The 23,966-nt window shown below is 44.1% G+C and overlaps 1 protein-coding gene across 1 annotated transcript in view; it reads right to left on the bottom strand.

The window, feature by feature from the left end:
- Positions 1-21,202, bottom strand: part of DDI2 (DNA damage inducible 1 homolog 2) — a 44,016-nt gene extending 22,814 nt beyond the window's left edge. The window contains exons 1-4 of the mRNA XM_025381313.1: positions 20,872-21,202; positions 11,544-11,673; positions 7,485-7,721; positions 4,509-4,635 (exon numbers count right to left, since the gene is read on the bottom strand). Of these exons, the coding sequence (XP_025237098.1) occupies positions 4,509-4,635; positions 7,485-7,721; positions 11,544-11,673; positions 20,872-21,009 (632 nt within the window). The 5' untranslated portion in view covers positions 21,010-21,202. The remainder of the gene's footprint in view (positions 1-4,508; positions 4,636-7,484; positions 7,722-11,543; positions 11,674-20,871) is intronic.
- Between the last annotated feature and the right edge of the window lie 2,764 nt (positions 21,203-23,966).

The following is a 23,966-nucleotide window of genomic DNA, read 5'->3' as shown; positions in this document are numbered from 1 at the left end:
ACTCTGGGAATGTTCCAATTTTAACTGAGGATTTATTGGGTATCTGAATACATTTCCTAAGCCCAGAACATTACAAAAAGTTCACAAACAGAAAACACAAATATTTCAACTTCTTGTGCTGCTTTATCTGCAGGACTGGGTTTTCTAATCTGTATAGAGGATAATTGTTACCTACGTTGCTGAGAGGTACAAAGCATCTAGTATACAGTGCTCATATAACAACTTATGCTACAAAAAAACTGCATCCATCGCTTAAAACTACATGTGTTTCATAGTTCATTTGATCCATGAAACGATATGTTTAAAAATTCAACATGCTGGCTAGGCACAGTGGCTCACGCCTGTAATCCCAACACTTTGGGAGGCCAAGACGGGTGGATCACCTGAGGTCAGGAGTTCAATACCAGCCTGGCTTACATGGTGAAACCCCATCTCTACTAAATATACAAAAATTAGTTGGGCGTGGTGGCAGGCGCCTGTAATCCCAGCAACTCAGGAAGCTGAGGCAGTAGAACCACTTGAACCTGGGAGGCGGAGGTTGCAGTGAGCCGAGATCGCGCCACTACACTCCAGCCTGGGTGACAGAGTGAGACACCATCTCAAAAAAAAAAAAAAAAAAAAAAAAAAAAATCAACATGCCAGGTGCAGTGGCTCACACCTGTAGTTCCAGCACTTTGGAAGGCCAAAGTAGGTGGATCCCCTGAGCTCAGGAGTTTGAGCTCGAGTTTCAGACCAGCCTGGGCAACACAGTGAAACCCCATCTTTCCCCACCAAAAGGAAAAAAAAAACAAAAAAATCAACACAACTCTAATTCTTACATGAGAAAAACAACAAAAGGGAGTTATTGCTTACTCCAACATCTCATGTTTATTCCCAATTTTTTTCTACTCCCTTAAAACAGCATGAATCAATCTCCTTTTAAAAACATTATCAAATACTACCAACATTAATGGAAACTAGGTTAGAGGCTGGGCAACTTACCTGAAGACTGAGACACTAACAGAACAGGTTCTAAGATTCGGGATAAACTACACTGTAAATTCAGGGTTGGTAAATCATAGTCTGCTGTTTAGGCAAAAAAAGTTTTATGGAAACACAGTAGTATCATGCATTTACATACTGTCCTATTATCTACGGCTGCTTTCACATGGCAGTGGTGGAGTTGAACATGAGCAACACAGATTGTATGGTCTGGTCTGCAAAGACTAAAATACTTACTATCTGCCCATTTGTAGAAAGTCCACTAAAGCCAGGCACAGCAGCTTATGCCTATAATCCCAGCACTTTGGGAGGCCAAGGCAGGAGGATCACTCGAGGCCAGGAGTTTGACACCAGCCTGGGCAACACAGTGAGACCCTATCACTAAAATTAGCTGGGCGTGGTAGCACAAGCCTGTAGTCCCAGCTATTCAGGAGACTGGGGCAAGAGATTGCTTGGGCCTGGGAGGCTGAGGCTGCAGTGAGCTATGATGGTACCACTGCATTCCAGCCTAGACGACAGAGCAAGACACGGCCCCCCTTTTTTTTTTTTTTGGCCCTGTTTTATGGTGCTGACCCTGTCTCTTAAACAAACAAACAAAAAATAAACCTCAGGCCAAGCATTATAGGTGGCTCACAGCTATAATCCAAGCACTCTGGGAGTTGGACAGATCACTCGAGCCCAGGACTTTAAGACATGACTGGGCAACATGGTGAAACCTCGTCTCTACAAAATACAAGAAAAATTAGCCAGATGTGGTGGTGTGCCTATAGACCCAGCTACTCGGGAGGTTGATGGGGGAAGATCACCTGAGCCCGAGAAGTTGAGGCTACGAGCCATGATTGTACCACTGCACTCCAGTCTAGACGTCAGAGGCCCAAATAAACAAAACTCTGCTGACTCTGGCTCTAACTATAGTTTCTGCCCTTTTCATAATAATCATCGAGCTCAAGTGAACTGATGGCTTTATCAGCCATTTTGCAACAAAATTTAAACTCAGAAAGTCAAAGGCACCTTCCTTTAGGCAAATATGAAAGCTATTGAACCTCGGTGTTCACATACCCTGTGTAATCACTAGTGTAACAAGCCAAATGAAACTTTAACAGACATTTGATATAATTACACAGGTTTTATGCTATTGCACATTATTAAACATAGAAATAACCTAAAATTAATTGTATACTTCATCTTGCATGGACTCCAACCCAAATGAGTTTCAACAAAAAATCCTCTGCAATAACACCAGCTACTTTGGCTTTTCTGGGGTCCATATGTAGAGAGTCTCTTCAGAGGTACAAGGTTTTCACCTTTCAAAGAGTAAATGTGGTCAGGTGCAATGGCTCACACCTGTAATCCCAGCACATTGGCAGGATGAGGAGGGCGAATCACCTGAGGTCAGGAGTTCGAGACCAGCCTGGCCATGATGGTGAAACCCCGTCTTTACTAAAAATACCAAAATAGCCTGGCGTGGTGGTGCATGCCTGTAATCCCACCTACTCAGAAGGCTGAGGCAGGAGAATCGCTTGAACCTGGGAGAAGGAGGTTGCAATGAGCTGAAATTGTGCCACTGCACTCAGGCCTGGGCGACAGAACAAGACTCCATCTTGAGCAGGGGGTGGGGAAGAGAACAGATGTGTTACCCCATTTCCTTCACTCAAGCCCTAGAAAGAAACATGAGCCATATGGACACTATCTATTTCATTTCTCTTATTTATTTTTTTGAGACGAAGTTTCATAATGACTTAGGGCTGTCAATTAATTCTAGTGTACAATTATATTTCTTTTTTTTTTCCCCTAAGATGGGGGTCTCACTCTCTTGCCCAGGTTGGAATGCAATCATAGCTTACTGCAGCCTCCAACTCCTGGGCTTGAGGCATCTTCCTGCCTCAGCCTCCTGAGTAGCTAGGACAGAAGGTGCATGCCACCACACCTGACTAATTTATTTTATTTTTTGTAAAGACAGAGTCTCACTTTGCTGCCCAGGCTGGTCTCAAACTCCTCGCTTCGAGCAAAGTGTTGGGATTATAGGCATGAGCCACCATGACTAGCCTATATTTCTGATTTCAAATGTAATAAGAAGAGTATGAGGCAGGGCATGGTGCTCACACTTGTAATCCCAGCACTCTGAGAGGCTGAGGTGGGAGATCAATTGAGGTCAGGAGTTTGAGACTAGCCTGGCCAACATGGCAAAACCTTGCCTCAAAAAAAAAAAAAAAAAAAGAAAAGAAAAGAAAAATGAAGAAGAAGAAGAAGGAAGGGCTAAGTGCTGTGGCTCATGTCTATAATCCCAGCACTTTGGGAGGCTGAGGCGCGTGGATTGCGTGAGCTCAGGAGTTCAAGACCAGCCTGGGCAAGATGGTGAAATCCTGTCTCTTCAAAAAATGAAAAAATTAGCTGGGCATGGTGGTGGATGCCTGTATTCCCAGCTATTTGGGAGGCTAAGGTAAGAGGAACACCTCAGTCTGGGGGAGGTCCAGGCTGCAATAAGCTAGTTATTGTGCCAATGTACTCCAGCCTGGGTGACAGAGAGAGACCTTGTCTCAAAAAAAAAAAAGAAAAAAGATAAAAAGAATGAGAAGTTTAAAAAAGCATGATTTGATTTCTAAGTTGATAGTGTAATACAATGACCAAGTTAGGTTTCATTTAAGTAACCGAAATGACGACACAGTCCCTAAAAGGCTAAGTAGTCTAAGTGTAAGTATCATTGCTGTTATCCTCTTCTTAGTTATACTTTTTCACAATTAGCAAACAAAAACTGACTTGAAGCGGGAAAAGCAGCTGTCCTTTTTTTCAGAGAATGACTGAACAGAATCTTGCTTGTGACTATGAGTGTGACTGAGGCCGGAACGGCGTCACTGTCCTTGCCTGAGCTCCATGCCCAACAATTCTGATTCATCAGATTTGAGAGAAGAGCCCAAGCATCTGCATTTTTAAAAGCTTCTCATATGATTTTACTATAGCCCCAGGTGAGAACCACTGCATTACAGAAACTGAGGGCTGGAAACATGTCCAATATTCAGTTTATCCACTGAGGCCAGTACAAGAAATGCAGCAGGAAAACAGACTTAGGACTACCAATGTTCCATCAGCTCAGAGCCCTCTCTAATCCAATCATGTTTAAGCCCTGGATTTAGTCAGGACTTACACAATATGTCTAAAGAAAGAGGGTCAAATCAGCCCATGTAATATGCAACCAGCCTTGCGGTCTCACCAGAGGGTGGCTTCTGCTCAGTCTGGGGGTCATTTATCTAGAACTGTGTTATGATGCTCTGTCTGCTAGTCAGGGAGTCTTCCTTAAAATTTTAGAACAGAAAGTCACTAAACACAGTACCTATATCTTTGTCATGTCGAATCGAAATGCGTAGAAAATGAAAGAGGAGAGACTAAACTAAAAGACTGAGGTTACTATCTCAACTGCAAAACAGAGAAGCTGCCTCCAAGCAGATGCCCAGCTAATGTTAGATACCCTGCAGTTTGGGAAATCTGGAGTCTCTGAGTCTTGTTCTTTAGATGAACAGGTCATTCATTACCTGATATCTTCTTCTATCTTTGCCTGAGCTTCAAGGTCAAAGGGATCAGCAGAAAACAGACGAATCCTTTCTTGCTCTCTCCGGGCTCGGTCCTGCTGCTGCTCCACCAGGACTCTAGAGAATTTCTCTACAAAAATAAGGGAGAAAAATCTTAAATACCGCTGTATTTTCAACCTTTATCAATACTTTCCCACACCAAACAATTTCTCAAACTACAACTGTCAGATGCAGAGAGGATGCCTAAAGCTTATTTGAAATGAGCAATTACATTTACTTTCTATTCTCCGAGTCAAGGCTATTTCGTCATTTAAATTCAGCATAAAGAAAGTATTTGTGGCTGGGTGTGGTAGCTCACACCTGTAATCTCGACACTTTGGGAGGCTGAGGTGGGAGGACCATTTGAGCCTAGGAGTTCGAGACCAGCCTGGGCAACATAGCAAGACCTTGTCTCTACAAAAAATACAAAAATTAGCCGAGCATGGTGGTGCATGCCTGTAGTCCCAGCTACTGTTGGGTGGGGGTTCAAGTGTGGGGGGATGGCTTGAGTCCAGGAGGTCGAGGCTGCAGTGAGCTGTGATGGCACCACGCACTCCAGCCTGGGTGACATGGTGAGACCCTGTCTTAAAAAAAAAAAAGTCTTTGCAAAAATCTTTTATAAGAAGTTATCTATCATATTTGTTTCTACTCAGAGGTAACAACTTTCCAATTTAAAACAGTGGGGAGTGATCATGTGGCAGATGAATGTCCCCACTCCTCCCCTCCCCGTTGCTCCCCATTGTCCTCATTGTCCTATTACCTAGAAACAAAATACAGCATTATATAATCTCCTTTTCCTCTTCTAGTTTCATTTCCTTTATAATATGCCCTGCCTTAAGCCAGATAAATTAAGTATAAACTATTGTTAGTCTACCTATATTTTGTGTGTGTTCTGATGAAATAACAGGCAGGAAAATTAGAGAAAACACTGCTTGCTACAAGATGTACATTACAACAAGAATCTATTTTGCAATTTGTCTTTTTTTTTGAGATGGAGTTTCACTCTTGTTGCCCAGGCCGGAGCGCAATGGCGCAATCTCGGCTCACTACAACCTCCACCTCCCGAGTTCAAGTGATTCTCCTGCCTCAGCCTCCCAAGTAGCTGGGATTACAGGCACCTGCCACCACGTCCAGCTAATTTTTTGTATTTTTAGTAGAGATGGGGTTTCACAATGTTGGCCAGGCTGGTGCTGAACTCCTGACCTCAGGTGATCCACCGTGCCCGGCCTATTTTGCAATGTCTTAAATGGTGGTACGTTTAAGTGTGCAAACTTAAATGCCTCATCATCACGGTCTTTGGTGATTAGACATACTGACATAAAAAATTAAAAGATATTGTGACAAGGTTTATCTGAACTACTAATGCACACAATACAGATGGATCTAAAAAGCATTAAGTTGAGTGAAAGTACTTTGGGAGGCCCAGACAGGTGGATCACGACGTTAGGAGTTTGGGACCAGTCTGGCCAACATGGTGGCCAGGAGTTTGGGACCAGTCTGGCCAACATGTATTATCTACTAATAATACAACAATTAGCTGGGTGTGGTAGTGTACGCCTGTAGTCCCAGGTACTTGGGAGGCTGAGGTGGGAGAATTGCTTGAATCTGGGAGGTGAAGGTTGCAGTGAGCAGAGATCGCACCACTGCACTACAGCCTGGGAGACAGAGTGAGACTCCCTCTCAAAAAAAAAAAAAAAAAAAAAAAAAGCTTAACACGAAAGAGCAGACACTCTATTATTCCATATACATGAAGACAGGCGAAACTAAACTGTAAGATTATCAAAACAGTAGTAACCTATAAGGAGAGGAAACTGACTAGCAAGGAACATAGTGGAACTTTCCGGAGTGAGAGAAATGTCCTGTGTCTTGATTGGGCTTACAGGAGTTTGTCAAAACTCAAGGAATTGTATATTTAAAATCTATGTATTTCGCTGTAAGGTAAAGATTGCCAATTTAAAGACAGTCAATTGAGGAATGAGTCATTAAGTGTCTGTTATGTTTTTAGACTTAACCCAATTTAACTCATAAATCCAAGAGTAAAATGAGAGCAATTTACAGAGAAAACTCGATTCATAAAGATGGCTAAAAGTTGGCTGAGTGCGACAGCTCATGTCTGTAATCCCAGCACTCTGGGAGGCCAAGGCAGGCAGGCTGCTTGAGCCCAAGAATTTGAAACCAGCCTGGACAACATGGCAAAACTCCATCTCTACAAAAAATAACTTGCAGTACACTGAGGTTAAGGTGATTTCATTTTGCCATACAGGGCACTGAACCTGTTTCCTGTAACTAAAAAAAATGCCAGCTGGCATCATCTGGCTTGTTGGTGCTCTTTAATTGAAGATCTAACAGGTTAAAATATCAGTACCGGGCAGGCACGGTGGCTCACGCCTGTAATCTCAGCACTTTGAGAGGCTGAGGCAGGCGGATCACGAGGTCAGGAGATCGAGACCATCCTGGCTAACACGGTGAAACCCCATCCCTACTAAAAACAAAAAATCGGCCCAGGCGTGGCGGCAGGCACCTGTAGTTACAGCTACTCAGGAGGCTGAGGCGGGAGAATGGTGTGAACCTGGGAGGCAGATCTGGCAGTGAGCCAAGACTGCGCCACTGCACTCCAGCCTGGGTAACACAGTGAGACTCCATCTCAAAAAAAAAAAAAAAAAAAAAAATCAGTACCTAGGTTATGCGCTGCCAAAACAATGAGGAAAACAAAAAGTAAACCGAGGGGGGTGGCCTAGATGGATTTCACTCCGAAAACTCTATTGCTGATTCCCATTAACTCAGCCTTTGACTTTAGCACTAATCTACCTCTCACAGAGAAAAAACTGGTATGTTCAATAAATCATTTGACACAGTGTTGCTTGAGTCTCTTCACATTTGCTATGACACAGCTTCTTCACCTCAGGCCAGCCTAACAGCCTTCCAAATTTATAAGCTTACCAAGGTCTCCACTGAGCAGAGCTTCTGCCAGGGGTGGATTGCGTTCCTTCAGCAAGGACAGCTCATGCGGGTTGGCCAGCAACATACCTCGGAGCAAGGCTGGATTGTCCAAGCCCTGAGGAGATGAAGTTATTTCTCCAGGAGATGAGTGGGACTGCTGTGTTCCTGGTGGCTGGCGCTGCCGGGGACTTGATGTGCCAGGCACAGCTATACTACTGAAATCTATTCGGGGTAAGTCTGTTGGGGAAAATCAATTCAGTTTACTCAAATTACTCTACAAAAACAAGCACTTGAAGGAAACAGCAGAACACTTGCTCATACATGGTACATGACAACAGCAAAGGTAACTGTAGACTTTACCCTTGTTCTTTCTCATGCTGACTCTGAATATAAAGACTGCAGGCTGAGAGTGAATCAATAGGAAAGAAGAAAAATAGGGGGAAGGTGACAGTAGTAACCCCAAATTTTTAGCTTATAAAATATCTCACAACAGACATCAGATTTTTAATTTATGTTTTTAAATAATTAAAGCCGCCGGGTGCGGTGGCTCACACCTGTAATCCCAGCACTTTGGGAGGCCAAGGCAGCTGGATCACCTGAGGTCAGAAGTTCCAGACCAGCCTGGTCAACATGGTGAAACCCCATCTCTACTAAATATACAAAAATTAGCTGGGGGTGGTGGCAGTCGTCTGTAATCCCAGCTACTTGGGAGGCTGAGGCAGGAGAATCGTTTCAACCCGGGAGGCGGAGGTTGCAGTGAGCCAAGATCGTGTCATTGCACTCCAGCCCAGGCGACAAGAATGAAACTTTGCCAGGCGCGGTGGCTCAAGCCCGTAATCCCAGCACTTTGGGAGGCCCAGACGGGCGGATCACGAGGTCAGGAGACCGAGACCATCCTGGCTAACACGGTGAAACCCCGTCTGTACTAAAAAATACAAAAAACTAGCCAGGCGAGGTGGCGGGCGCCTGTAGTCCCAGCTACTCGGGAGGCTGAGGCAGAAGAATGGCGTAAACCCGGCAGGCGGAGCTTGCAGTGAGCTGAGATCTGGCCACTGCACTCCAGCCTGGGCGACAGAGTGAGACTCCATCTCAAAAAAAAAAAAAAAAGAAGAAGAAGAATGAAACTTTGTATCAAAAAAAAAAAATTAAAGCTAGTTTCAATAAATATAATTGCATAAGTCTGGATGTTGTTCTTGAGAAAAATCCTACTCTGGTCTGACATATGGTTCAAACAACCTTGGCGCTTGGATTAAAGAATTTTTTGTTTTTTTGTTTTTTTTTTTTGAGACAGAGTCTTGCCTTGTTGCTCAGGCTGGAGTGCAACGGCGCGATCTTGCCTCACTGCAACCTCTGCCTCCTGGGTTCAAGTGATTCTTCTGCCTCAGCCTCCTGAGTAACTGCGATTACAGGCGTCTGCCACTAAGCCCACCTAATTTTTTGTATTTTTAGTAGAGATGGGATTTCACCATGTTGGCCAGGCTGGTCTCGAACTCCTGACCTCAGGTGAGCCACCCACCTCAGGCTCCCAAAGTGCTGGGATTATAAGAGTGAGCCACCCTGCCCAGCCGGATCAAAGGATATTATATATATCAAGTGAGCAGCATAAATATTAGATGCTAAATTCTGCAAGTCAGTGCTAAACGTATTGGCTCAGGGAAGTTCTTAATAGTTCTCTGAATTTATACTTTCATCTGTGCATCTCTGCTAACTCTTCTCATGCCCCTGGGGGGCTAAACAGTGTCATCATTTTATAGAAAAGAAGAAAAGGGACTTGCATAGGTTCTCAGTGCTGATTACACCAAAAACTACTATATTTTAGAAGCCAGAACTCCCAGGTTCTATATGCCAGGCTCGGCTGACCTTACTAAACTGAAAGGAAAATAAAAGGGAATTTTAATTCTTACACAAAGGACTCACACATTGTATGACCCCATTTATATGAAATGTCCCAAATACATAGAGACAGAAAGTAGACCTGTAGTTGTCTAGGCTGTGGAGTCTAGGGGGAAATGGGAGATGACTATAAATGGGTATAGGATTTATTTTTAAAGTAATGGAAATATGCTAAAATGGATTGTGGTGACGGTTACACAACTCATGAATATAGTAAACAAAAATTAAATGCATGAATTATATCTCAATAAAACTGTTATTTAAAAAAGAAAAATGAAAAAGAAAAGTAAACAAGGAGAGCCAGAATGAGGGGTTAGGCCTGAGTCAATGAACATTCCTTCAACTCCAAAAAATATATTTGATGGTCAAACTTGTCTGAACAATGAGTACTGTTCTTAGAGATAATTGTGTTTAATGTTATAAATGACAGTACACTAAGCAATTCCACAGTGATCAGAATTATAGCACAATCCTTGCACTATTAAGGATTTTATATAAACTAAAAAACCAAAAAACAAACAAACTTGTCTCAAGTCTGGGACTATCCTGAAGCCTTTCTGGACCTCAGATAGAAAAAGAGAAAGCTTAAACTCATGATGTAACATTTCTACCCTTTAGCAGGGGTTCAATTAGCCACTTTCTTCAACTCCCAACCAAGGAAAAGGTGAAGTTAACAGGATGATCTCTGTGAGGTAGCTAATCTATACCAGCCAGGAAAAAACATATATGGGTGGGCCCTCTTTGCAGGTCAAGACATTTTATCTCCACCCGTTATACATTATCTTGAGAGTCCATTCACTTCAGAGTAATTCTCAAAAACATGTTTACTTAATAGACCAGATCACTCCCGCCCCAACCCGTTGGCTCTCTTGTCCATATGCAACAATACAGGGGGTAGTGGGGGAAGAAGTAAATTCCAGAATTAACAATCTCATCAAATTAACCAAAGGAAGATGTGGTTTTTACTGATTGTCACAGTTGTTTAAATATGTTTAACTTCTTTAGAAAGAAGTTTTAACTTCTTTCTAAAGTTTAACTGTGGCCCCAAGGGACTAATGTCTTCCAGATCTGGTGGAGCCAGTCCTTGATGGTCTCAGTAAGCTCCAGTTTCAGGCTGAATGGAAACACTGTGGTTAAAGCTGCAGTCAGTCTGTCATCACCCAGACACTGCCAGCATCTGTCACCATAAACGTTAAAACTGGTGACCTACGGGCTAAACACTATTTAAGAAAATCTATCTGAATATGGCAGGGAATGGAAAAAAACCACACATTTCACCAAGCTGTTTCACATTAAGACCTTATAAAACACTTTGTGGATCCATAAGCCACTTCAAGTATCTGAACAAAGGTATGACCCTCTGTTTATCCAGTACACACACACGTTCACATTCACACAATTCTGCATATTATTTTAGTGACATAGAACCTACTAAATCCCAGTGCACAGATTTCAGACCATAAACATCTATTATAAAAGGAGCATCAAAGATAGATAAATGTTTCTTTGTATGTGATTAACACAGTTGGTAGGAAAGAACCACAACTTGGTGGTCAAGCTGCTTAATGTGTATCAAGTTCAGCATAATGGAAAAAAATCACATTTTAATTCCTGTGCCCTCACTTAATAGTCATGTAACTTTAAAGACATCATTTAAAATCTGGCTTCATAATTATAAATTATTATGCAAATTATTATGTAAATCCTCACACAAGTTATGAGATCATGTGAAATGCAGCTCCAAGTGCCTGGCCGGCTATAAAATGCTCCAGAAAGGCTTGGCCACTGAAGGACAGACACAAAATAGCAAAATCATAGGCTTACGCATTCTTTCAAGTCCTTCCCAAGGATAAAGATTATTGTATAATTATCACTGATAACAGAAGCTAATATTTATTGAGGGCTTGCTATGTGCTGAAGATTTTACATGCATTAGCCTCACGTCAGCTTTAGGAGTTGGGGTTAATTATGGCACCTATCTTATAGAAGAGGAAACCAATTTAGAGACGTTAAAATGCTTGTTCAAGGTTACACAGCAGGGAAAAGGCAGAGTCAGGATCTGTATTCTGCAGTCTGAATCCAAAGCAAATCCAAAACTCTGAGGCGCTACGCTCTGCTACCTGCTGATGGCTGTGCTGGGGGATGCTCAACCACCAGATGTCTTACTTGGGAACTGCACTGGAGGTCGAGGGTCTGCATTCTCCTTCTGTCGTAAAATCACAACGTCCCCATCTTTCAAGCCATAAGAAGCCAATGATCTGTGGTTGTCTGTGAGAGGTCTTTCAGCATAGACGATCTACAACAAGAAAAGATACACAACAGTATAATGCACTGAGAAGTAACAGAGCACAAAGCAAAAGGACCAGTTTTCCTCTGAATCAGATGTCACACTCCGTTCAAACCCTCCAGTGGATTCCCACCACATCCAGAACAAAACCCACAGTCCTTCCCGTCACCTATCAGGACCAAACAATTTGGCCCCTGGCTCTCCTTCTGACTTCGTCTTTCACTATGACTGCTGTTCCTCAAATAACAGGGATCAACTTCCCCTTCAGGGCTGTTTCTCTTGTTTTCTCTACCTGAGGAATGTTCTTTTTCAACTCCTTTTTTTCCTTTTACGTCTCTGATCAAACATTACTCTTTAGAGTTCTTCCCTAATATGTTATTTAAAATATACTCTCGACTAACACAATATATATTTACTTATTTATTGTCCTTCTGCCCCATTAAATGTAAACTACTTGAGGACAAGGACTTTGTTTCATTCACCAGATCATAAATGCTTAGAACAGGGCCTGTTATATAACTGATGCTCAAATATTTGATGAACTAAAGAATGAATTTACGAAAATGGATATAATTTTAGATTTAATTTTTAGCAGGGAGGAAAAGGGAATGATTTATTCTGGGTATGCTAACTAACTACAGTACTACTAAATAAAGTGTACACTTTGAAATAATCTTGTACACTGGCAAAAGGTTCCCAAACATCATCCTTCTTGCACTGCATTCTTCCTTCTCTTCTACCATTCCCAAAGTTGTATCACTCTGGGCTGGGCACGGTGGCTCACGCCTGTAATCCCAGCACTTTGGGAGGCCAAGGCAGGTGGATCACGAGGTCAGGGATTCGAGACCAGCCTGGCCAACATGGTGAAACTCTGTCTCTACTAAAAATACACAAACTAGCCAGGTGTGGTGGCACGCACCTGTAATCCCAGCTACTCCAGAGGCTGAGGCAGGAGAATTGCTTCAACCCGGGAGGCAAAGGTTGCAGTGCTGAGATCGCACCACTGCACTCTAGTCTGGGCAAGCAAGACTCCGTCTTGGTGGCGGGGCGGGGCGGGGCGGGGGGCAAGACTGGAAAATACAGTGAAACTAAGAAAATAACAACTAAATACAAGTGGAAAAAAATAATTAGGAATGTACTACTAATAAAAATATTTTATGATATGTAATCATACTGAAGAAAACCTGAGAGTACAAACAGATGAAATAACATACTATAGATAGAAAGAACAACGGTACCCTATAATTTTATTACGAAAAAACATAAAATCTGCCCTGCATTATTACATACTCCAGAAAGGCATTCAGAATAAACTCAGGCTTTGAAAGGTTTTCCTCCTAATGATTCACTTTTCACCAGGCCACATGCAAACTGAGGAACCTGAGTTCTACCCTGGCTCTGCCAGTAACTCCATACAAGGGGCATGACACTCAGCAGGTCCAGGCCTCACCCTTTCCATGTGTCAAGCAAGCAGGTGGGCTAGATCATCATTACAGCTGTCCCTTCCAGTTCTCTCTGCTAACATTATCATTCTATGTTTCCTTACAGCTTTCATAGTAAGGTTACCTGAAATAAAAACTGAAAACACAGCATTTAAACTGGAAAAAAAGTGATTCTGTCATATCTGCTCTCAGAATTTATAGACATGAGGAATAGAACACGAAAATGAGTTCCTACCAAAATCGAATTCTGAATATGAGCAAATTTGTAGGCCCAATTATACAAGTTTTATGCATGACTTGAAAAAATACTATTAAGTTCTTTTTTTTTTTTTTTTGAGGCGGAGTCACGGTCTGTCGCCCAGGCTGGAGTGCAGTGGCCGGATCTCAGCTCACTGCAAGCTCCGCCTCCCAGGTTTACGCCATTCTCCTGCCTCAGCCTCCCGAGTAGCTGGGACTACAGGCGCCCGCCACCTCGCCCGGCTAGTTTTTTGTATTTTTTTTTAGTACAGACGGGGTTTCACCGTGTTAGCCAGGATGGTCTCGATCTCCTGACCTTGTGATCCGCCCATCTCGGTCTCCCAAAGTGCTGGGATTACAGGCTTGCGCCACCGCGCCTGGCCACTATTAAGTTCTTAATGCCCAATCCGTTGAGTTAAAAAACATTTCAGATCTGGTATGATGGCTCACACCTGTAATCCTAGCACTTGGGGAGGCTGAGGCGGGAGCATCGCTTAACCCATTTAGGCCAGAGGTTGCAGATTTTTTGTGTGTGAAAAAATCATACCTTGGCAATGACCTTGAGCAGTAAGATATAACTCCCACAAGCTGGGTTAAGCCCTGGAGTTTGAGATCAGCCTGGGCAACATAGTGAGAATCCATATCTAAAAAAATTTTTTAAATGGCCAGCCATGGTAGCATGTGACTGTAGTCCCAGCTACTTAGGAGTCTGAGGCAGGAGGATTGCTTAAGCCCAGGAGGTCCAGGCTGTAGTGAGCTGCGGTTGTACCACTGCACTCCAGCCTGGGAACAGAGTAAGACCCTGCCTCTTAAAAAACAAAAACAAACAAACAAAAAGAACCACATTTCAACAGACTGCAACTGTCACTCCCATCATCCCATTCACACACCCTTATTTAAGCACATATTTCACAGTAAAAGTACATCAGCATCAACACAGATTTTCTGCAAAACAACTGGGAGTCATATTACAACTTGTGAGACTGCTTGGAAAAACACATAAACCAGAAGTGATAAGCATCACAGGTTGAGGTGTGCAACAAGAAAAAAGAGGTATGCCAAGAGAAATGGCAGGTAGACAGGCTCTTACAGCATAGCATCAACACTGTGAAGCCACTGTCAACAACTTACTCTTTAATTTTCCAGTTTCAGAAATTTGACTATCAGTATATTCAGAGATACATGAACAGTCTCCTGGGAGCAGAGGCACATTCTAACTGCATTTATTTATTTATTTATTGAGACGGAGTCTCGCTCTGTCGCCCCAGGTGGAGTGCAGTGGCGAGATCTCGGCTCACTGCAAGCTCCGCCTCCTGGGTTCACGCCATTCTCCTGCCTCGGCCTCCTGAGTAGCTGGGACTACAGGCTCCTGCCACCATGCCCAGCTTTTTTTTTTTTTTTGGTATTTTTAGTAGAGACAGGGTTTCGCCGTGTTAGCCAGCATGGTCTCAATCTCCTGACTTTGTGATCCGCCTGTCTCTGCCCCCTAAAGTGCTGGGATTACAGAGTGAGCCAGCGCGCCCGGTCATTAACTGTATTTATAAACGAAAATTTATTTATTTGCAAGGAGGAATCAAACTCAGGAGAATCAAAATGATCCTATGCAGGCTGGGTGCCGTGGCTCACGCCTGTAATACCAACACTTTGGGAGGATGAGGTAGGAAGATTGTTTGAGGCCAGGAATGCAAAGCCAGACTGGGCAACACAACAAGACCCCACCTCTAAAATAATAATAATAATAATAATAATTAGCTGGCATGGTAGCATATGCCTGTAGTCTCAACTATTTGGGAGACTGAAGCAGGAGGATCACCTGAGCCCAGGAGTTCACGGTTGCAGTGAGCTATGATTGTACCACAGCACTCCAGCCTGGGAAACAGAATAAGATCTTGTCTCTTAAAATAAAAAAAAGAAGAAGAAGAAAACTGCAACTGGAACAACTGTCGGATTTCAAAGCCCATACTCAAGTATTATATACAGCTTTCCCAAACATAACCCTGAAGTGGCCTGGTGAATTATGTGGGTGACTTTTAACAAGCACTACTAAGCCATCCATTGCCACAAAGAGACTCTATCCACCAGGAGGATTAAAATACTGTCCACTGCTCAATGCATCCCCATGCCCTGAACATGAGGAAACACCACCAACTGCCCGCTCTGACTCCCACTTCACAGATGCCATACTTCATTCCATCACTGCTTAGTTGCCACAGTATTTCCTCAGCAGACAATATCATTTTTTAAAGGAAGGCAGCATGATCTAACAAATAAAAATGTAAAATCTAGATAATCACCACACTGAGCATGTCTATGAAATATGGAATGTTGCTCCAGCGCCAATTTCCTGGAAACACTAGACTGAAGAACCTGGGTGAGGAGCACGCGTTCCTCACACTGACGAAGCAGCAGCTGTGCTCCGTTTTAGTCTAAGGACATAAATGAGATCAACTAAAGCTCAGCTAAAATTGTAATTGCCACAAAGAACTGATTTCATTTTGTTTAAACAGGCTTAAGAGTCCAAGACAGACAATTATTTTGCAGCAAAAGTCCCAAAATAAATCCATGTGATCTTCCAACGGAACATGAGTATCTATTAGACATGGCTTCAAATCTCTACCAATCAAAACAAAAGGCGTTCCACGGCAGCATTCTCGATCCTTCCACCACGCATGTTACCCAACTCAACAGCTACAAAGCCCAAAATTCAAGTTTTGCCAGTTATAAGAACATACAACAAGAAAATGTATACAGCTATGAGTCTTAATCAGCAAAACTGGCGCAACTGCTGGTACTTACTCCAGAGGAGGCACCCCAGAGACTGAATTATAATCTTAATCAACATTTGACAACAGACTAATTAATAAAACTCCAGAACTTTTAAGCATGAGGTCAGGTGTTTTCTGGTCTCTGAATGAGAGCCTTCTGTTAACAAAAAGCTTAACAATTTCTAGCATTAAAGAACATAAACTGGTAGGCCAGGTGCAGTGGCTCACACCTGTAATCCCAACACTTTAGGAGGCCGAGGCGGGAGGACTGCTTGAGGTTAGGAGTTCAAGCCCAGCACTGGCAAGACCTCGTCTCAAAAAAAAAAAAAAAAAAAAAAAAAAAAGGTCTCAGCTACTTGGGAGGATCCCTTGATCCCAACATGTTGAGGATACAGTGAGTTGTGATTGCAACACTGCATTCCAGCCCAAGTGAGAGCGAGATCCCATCTCTAAAAAATAAAGAATAAAGATAAAACAAGGACCATAAACTGGCTACAAAACACTTGGAATTACATCTGAATGGCTTCATAATAGTATTGCCATTAATCAAATGCCCACTATCTACCAAGTGATCTACATATTCTACCCCATGTAATAGCCAATTTGACTTGTATAACCCTCTCTGGAAGGCAATTCGGCAACAGTTACTAAAAACCTTTCAAAGACTTTATGTCTTTGATCTGGCAACTGCATATCTAAGAATTTATCCTGAGAAAATAACAGAAATGAGGCCGGGCGCGGTGGCTCAAGCCTGTAATCCCAGCACTTTGGGAGGCCGAGACGGGCGGATCACGAGGTCAGGAGATCGAGACCATCCTGGCTAACACGGTGAAACCCCGTCTCTACTAAAAAATACAAAAAACTAGCCGGGCACGGTGGCGGGCGCCTGTAGTCCCAACTACTCGGGAGGCTGAGGCAGGAGAATGGCGTGAACCCGGGAGGCGGAGCTTGCAGTGAGCTGAGATCCGGCCACTGCACTCCAGCCTGGGCGGCAGAGCGAGACTCCGTCTCAAAAAAAAAAAAAAAAAAAATAACAGAAATGGAGGCTACAGCCTTAAGTATACGGATGTTCATGCCATGTTACTTATAACTGCTTCCAATTTTCCCCAGTATTATGCTTAATAAAAGGGAGATTGTTAAATAAATTACAATACATCTATATGATGGTATACCATGTACCCTTTAAAATCATCAATTTGGGGCCAGTTGCGGGGGCTCAAGCCTGTAATCCCAGCACTTTGGGAGGACAAGGCAGGTGGATCATCTGAGGTCAGGAGTTTGAGACCAGCCTGGCCAACATAGTGAAACCCCATCTCCAAAGAAAATAAAAAATTCAGTCAGATGTGGTGGAGCACACCTGTAGTCCCAGCTACTTGGGAGGCTGAGGTGGCAGGATCACTTGAGCCCAGGAGGTTGAGGCTACAGTGACCCGTGATCGTACTACTGCCTAAGTGACAGAGCGAGACCGTCTCAAAACAAAAAAACAAACACATATAAGATAAAACAGTGGTTTACAAACCACAAATCATGCTGTGTGCATTTTCAAGATCATACAATTACTGCTATTATTTGCCTTTCATTTGAGGGTCCTTATACATTGTGCCTACTTTTTCCATGTGCCACCTACAGAGGTAAATTATCAGGATGCTTCAAAAATATGAGGACATTAATTTAAAGTGAAGCTAAGTTCTGACAAGTGTTTGAAGTTCACCCAGGCAAGTCTGCATCAAAGCATCAAACAGAGCCACAACTGGCTTCCAAGCCCACACTATTAAGAGACGGAACATGCCCAGCTTTAATCACACGTACAAGTAGAGATGGCTTCTGTTCTAAATTTGTTATCACTGAATTATAACTACTATAATCAGACTAGAGCTGTTAAAAATTAGCACCTTTTCCAACTGTATGCTTATGCACAATTGACACTCAGGTGAAAGACTGAATTCTAAACCAGTGATCACCGATGTAGGGCAGCCATGCAAGACAATTCTTTAAGGGTGGAGGAAGAAACTGAAAATATTAGAATTTTCATTTCCATTTATTTTAGTTCGTCCTTCCTTAAATTCCATTTTGTGTGTGTACAATGTTACTTCTTATATATAATGTACTATATATGCATATAATGCACGTTATGTGTATATTATACATGGTCATATATAATGCATAAAATGTATCAGTTCATGTATATAATGCATTATATACATAACAGGAGCATAATCTGAAACATTTTACTGATAGGGATACATGAATGAAAGTTTGGACACCAGTTGTCTGGACACATAGTGGCAGGAAAAAATAGCCAGGAACATAAAAATATATATATTTCCTTGAAGAAATGGAGTCAGAAATGAGAGGTGAAGGAATGGGAATGGAGACAGTAAACAAGAGGAGGAGTTAAACAGTCAAGGAAAGGAAGGGAAGATGAGTAATATGAGAGAACTCTGGGAGGTAATGGGGGGGCACACAAGTAAGTAAACATGGTATATTTGTGGGTAAAAACTATAATGATGTTTACTTTTACGATTTGATGAAAGGAAATGACTCAAGTGTCTAGGGTGGATCCTGTTCCTGCCTGATGGGCAAGCAAGTGAAAGACAACCGACCACCAGACACCTTAAAATAGATACTGTGTTGTCAGGTTACAATGGAGCCAACAGAACAGACTGGAAAAACAGGAGCTGTTTATGGCTATTTAACACAGGCTTAACACCAGTTGGAGCCCAAGTTTCTATATGCTAATTTGGCTTGGGAAGGAAGTAAATGCCGAAACACTGATGTAATGAACAAGAAATAATTTGGAGTTAGCCTATGTTCAATTACTAAGGTATTCCTAACTTTCCCGACTGGCAGAGGGCAATGCCTGGCTGACCACACAATAAATCGTCTTTTGTGATGGCTGTAACAAGAAATTTAAGTCAATTAAAGGGGGTGTCAGATATCCCTTTAATTGACTTAAATTTCTTGGTTCTGCCATCACAAAAAGTGCAGGAATGGAAACAATCTCAACCTCTGTCTTTTCTCAGGCCCTAACTAACAACAAAACCAATTTACATTTTAATTTCTTATTTTCCCTACCAGCCGGTGACTACAACGAGGGTAATATAACAACTCGAGGAAAAAAACAACTGAAAAAACCACTATCAAAAATTGAAGAGTTGTCCGGACGCGATGGCTCACGCCTATAATTCCAGCATTTTGGGAGGCCAAGGAGGGCGGATCACTTGAGGTCAGGAGTTGGAGATCAGCCTGGCCAACATGGTGAAACCCCGTCTCTACTTAAAAAAAAAAAAAAAAATTAGCTGGGCGTGGTGGCGCGCGCCTGCAATCCCAGCTACTCAGGAGGTTGAGGCAGAAGAATCCCTTGAACCTGGGAGGCAGGGGTTGCAGTGAGCTAAGACCGCACCACTGCACTCCAGCATGGACGACAGAGCGAGACTCCGTCTCAACAAAAAAGAAAAAGAAGGAAAAAAAAATTGAAGAGTTGATTTTCTCTATTTAAGCAGTCCTTTCCCAGTTCCCAGTTCTCCACATGAGGCATTCACTGACAGGAACTGGTTCCTGAGCTTTTGTGGATTAACTTTTGAAATTCTTTCTGAACAGCTTTATGCCAAGGTTCTAAAGTTCACATTGTGTAAAGGAATCATACTTCTGAACAAAATATTGACACATGTGTTTACCATAACACAGCAAAACAAGCTGTAGTTGGGCAATCGTTTTGTAAACTATTTCATAACTGCAGTAGAAAATCAAGATTTACATGATGGAGCCTTGGGAGACTTCTGTAATTTTCCTAATGTTTAGACTACGTCCTCTAGGCTAAATTTATTAAGTCATGATCTAAGTGTTTTAGTGTAAAGTTTACAGGGTTATTGTCACCGATTCTGTTTGATAAAGACTAGGGGCAGCCCCAAAGCATTTTGAGAATTACTTTGCTTAGTTAAAATGAGAGGTTGAACTTCTTTCCAGCAAGCTGAGTAGGGAAATGAAACCACCAAACAGCAGATATTAGGCCGTTTCCAAGCACATATCCTTTTAAAGCATTGAGCTTTGAACTGACCCAAACTCTGAACTGTGGCCTGAAAGAAAAAGGGCCCTCTGGCTTACTACCAGGGTAGAACCGAAAGAAACAAACAGCTTGAGTTGAACCAACAGGTACTGTTTTTCAAAAGAATTTAACCAGAAACGCATGTAGTGGGTAAAGAGCACTTCCAAAGACCCCAAAACGAGGTAGTGCAAGTCTTAAACTTTTTCTTTCACCGGAAATGCAAATCTGTGCATTTAAACTGCGTATATTTAAGCAGAAACCCTCTCCAAAAAAAAAAAGAGAGAGCAGAGGAACATCTATCTACCACAGTGATCCAAACTGGTATTTCTGGTTTGCAGGACGCATGAACCCTAGCAAACCCAGGGCTGCTTCTGAGGTCCACAACAATATCCTACACTCGGGATCAGAAAAAGAGCCAAAGAGCCAAAGGTGAGGAGGGTTAGCGCTGCTCTACAGTCCACGCGCCCCTCACGCTGCAGTGGGTGCGTCTGCGGTCAGGTTCTCCGCTCCCTCTCCTCGTACCCCACCCCACGCTCGGGGTGTGTGAGGGCAGCTACCGATGCCAGCTTCCCAGCTCCTTCCCGGATGCGGGGGTGACCTGAGAATGGCTATCCCTGCTCACCCCAGCCCCCAATTCTTCACCAGTAGCAAAGGGAGTGCGGCCCCGAGGCGGGGAGGGCTTAGCTCCGGGGCAGGCCCGGCTCGCTGCCCGGCGTACCTGGCTCTCGGCTGCGGGGATGCCAGACTCGAGCTCGCACAGCGCGCGGAAGTTGTGCAGCTCGAAGTCGGCGTCGACCTGGAGGGAAAAGGTCACCTCGGAGAGGTCCCTCCGCACACAGTACACGGTGAGCAGCATGGCCCGGGCCCGACCCGGCTCGGCCCGGCCTGGGCGCGGGGCGCAGGGGAAGAGGCGGCGGCGTGGCCTGGCTGGTGCTGCGGAAGGCCGGCGCGGGCTGCTCGCTCGCTCGCTCCCTCCCTCACACACGCTCAGTGAGTCACTCCCGCCCGCCCTCACTAGCAAGCACGGCCGCCGCCACCCGCCTGCGAGTCCGTCTGCCTGCCCGCCTGCCTCCCACGACTGCCGCCAAGCGCGCCGCCCGCCCGACGCCCCGCCCCGCCGCAACTCGGCTGCCGTAAAGCCCGCCTCGCCTTCCCCGCCTTCGCGACGCAGCGGGGGGCGGGGACTGGAAGGGGAGGAGGAAGCCTGGAGAAGATAGGAGGGGGAGGAGTGGGAAGGGGGCGTGGGAGGGGAGAGGGAGGAAGGGCGAGAAAAGGGGAGGGAAGGAAAGGAACGCGGAGAAGGAAATCTCTGCTGACTGGTTGACTTAATGACTGAGATCTGTGGAGGAGTCCCCAGTCTTATTTGTTCACCGAACAGGCATTAAGTGCATACCATGCGTCGGGCGCCGGCGACGCAGAAATGAATAAAAAGATAAATCCTTCTCCGTAACTCTCAATCTAGTACAGGAGTTAGTAATAAAAACGTATTTTTCGTGGTAGAAATTGAGGCTCCGAGAGAGTAATTCACTTCCTGTCTCAGTGATTTAGGATTAAAACCAAAATCATTACCCTCCCTAGTCTATAGAAGCCAGTTGGCTGTGGCCCACGCCTACCTCCCCAGCCCCTTCTCCCGAGCTCTTCCCACATTCTCTGCCCTCCCAGCCACATAGCTCAGTTCCTACAAGGCTCCATTCCCCTGTCTTGTAAATAGTTTTCTCTCTACTTGGACTGTCTGTTTCCTAGCCCTAGCAACCCCTACCACCTAGCGCAGTGCCTTTTTGGGCACAGCTTAGAATCTGCTCAATAAATATTTGCTACTTTAATGGCCTGTTTAAGGCACATAGCTGATGAGTGATAGAGACCCAGAACTAACGTGCGGATGAGTAAGAAAACCAAAATTGAAAGATGAATTTGTAATGGATGCCAGATTAGCATCTTTCCATTTACTCCCACTCCCCCGTCCATGTAGGGAGCCCTTTTCCATTTTAACAGGAGAGAAGGAGCAAATAAGATGGCTGTGGGTGCAGGTAAGTAGGTAGTAACTAGGCTGTTGGTGCAGGAAAGGGAGAATTAGCAGCTGAAGGCTTTTACGAAGAGAAAGTAGAGGAACAGGGTAGTGAGAATGCTTATATCCCCTACGAGCAACGGAAAGCTTGACTATCAGTGGCTTAAACAAACAAGGGTTTATTTTCTCACAGGAGAGAAGGCCTGGAGGTAGCAACAGCATTGGTTGAGTGGCTCACTGAAATTAGGGTCAATACCTCTGTAATTGTTTTGACCGTTTCCTGAGGGTTGCAATATATGGCTGGCTGCCTCCACGCCATGCATCATTTTCCTATTCAAGGAAAAAGGTTGCCCAGAAGTCCCTGTGCACATTTTTGCTTACATCTCACTGGACAGAATTGTGTCACATAGATGCGTAGAGGCTAGGAAAGCAAGTATTTAGCTTTGCCTAAAGGACATAAATAGGGAAAAGGGAGGCTGGGAATGGGTATTCGGAAAGACATACACAGTGCCTTCTACAGTGAATGTTTGAAATAACCATTGCAAATTGAAGTAAGTTTAGCCGAGAAATGTTCTAGGATTGTCCAGTGGGGGTATCAAGGAATCAGATGAGGCTGGACTCATTGGTTAATTGTTATATTTGGTCTAGTGGTGCTCAGCTTCCCAGGTCTGGCAGATTTTGTTCTCCAAAGATGATCATGACAGTGTCTCCCATCCTATATGCTCTTCCTACAACGTGATTGTGACAACCCTCCCATTAAGAAGTGGGGTATATGTCCCTCCCTTCGAATCATGGCTCCGCGGACTAACTCTGGCATAAGTGACATTATGTGATTTCCTTTTTTTCCCAAGGCAGAGTCTTGGTCTGTCACCCAGGCTGGAGTGCAGTGGCACGATCATGGCTCACTGCAGCTTCAACCTCCAGGGCTCGAGGCTCAAGCGATCCCTCCAGCTCAACCTCCCTAGCAGCTGGAACTACAGGTGTGCACCACCACACACCGCTAATTTCTTTTTAGTAGAGATGAGGTCTTGCTATGTTGCCCAGGCTTGATTTCCTTTTTATTATAAGTTTAGATTATTTTTAATTAAAAAAAAAATAGTGATGAGGCCTTGCTATGTTGACCAGGCTAATCTCCAAATCCTGGCCTCAAGTGATCCTCCCACCTTGGCCTTCCGAACTGCTAGGATTACAGATGTGAGCCATCGCACCCAGCCACTTTGTGTGATTTCTAAGGCTAGGTCTTGCCTGTGTCCACCTGGGGTCAGCGGTTTTCACCCAGCATCCAGAAATATATGCCAGACACCAATGGAGGGGACAGAGCAATGGTGGACAGGCTCAAGGTGGGGCTGCTGCTTCTGGCACTGCTCCTACTTATGCAGATTTATTCAAATCAAACTATTGTAACGCTTTCAAGTAACTCCTCCCAGGGTACCTTGTCTGCCCCAAGCCCAGCTAATGCCACCACCAAGGCAGTTGGCAGTGCCCTGCAGTCAATTGCCAGTCTCCTCATGGTCTTGCTTTCTCTTCTATATTTCTACTGTTAAGAAACATCTGCCGGGCGCGGTGGCTCACACCTGTAATCCCAGCACTTTGGGAGGCCAAGGCGGGCGGAGATCAAGACCATCCTGGCTAACATGGTGAAACCCCGTCTCCACTAAAAATAAAAAAAAAACTTTAGCCGGGCATGGTGGCGGGCGCCTGTAGTCCCAGCTACTCGGGAGGCTGAGGCAGGAGAATCACTTGAACCTGGGAGGTGGAGGTTGCAGTGAGCTGAGATTGCTCCACTGCACTCCAGCCTGGGTAACAAG

This window comes from Theropithecus gelada, chromosome 1 (assembly GCF_003255815.1).
Source record: "Theropithecus gelada isolate Dixy chromosome 1, Tgel_1.0, whole genome shotgun sequence".
In the NCBI taxonomy this organism is placed as follows: Eukaryota; Metazoa; Chordata; class Mammalia; order Primates; family Cercopithecidae; genus Theropithecus; species Theropithecus gelada.
Note: the sequence above shows the minus strand (reverse complement) of the source record. Positions and strands in the feature narration are given on the sequence as shown.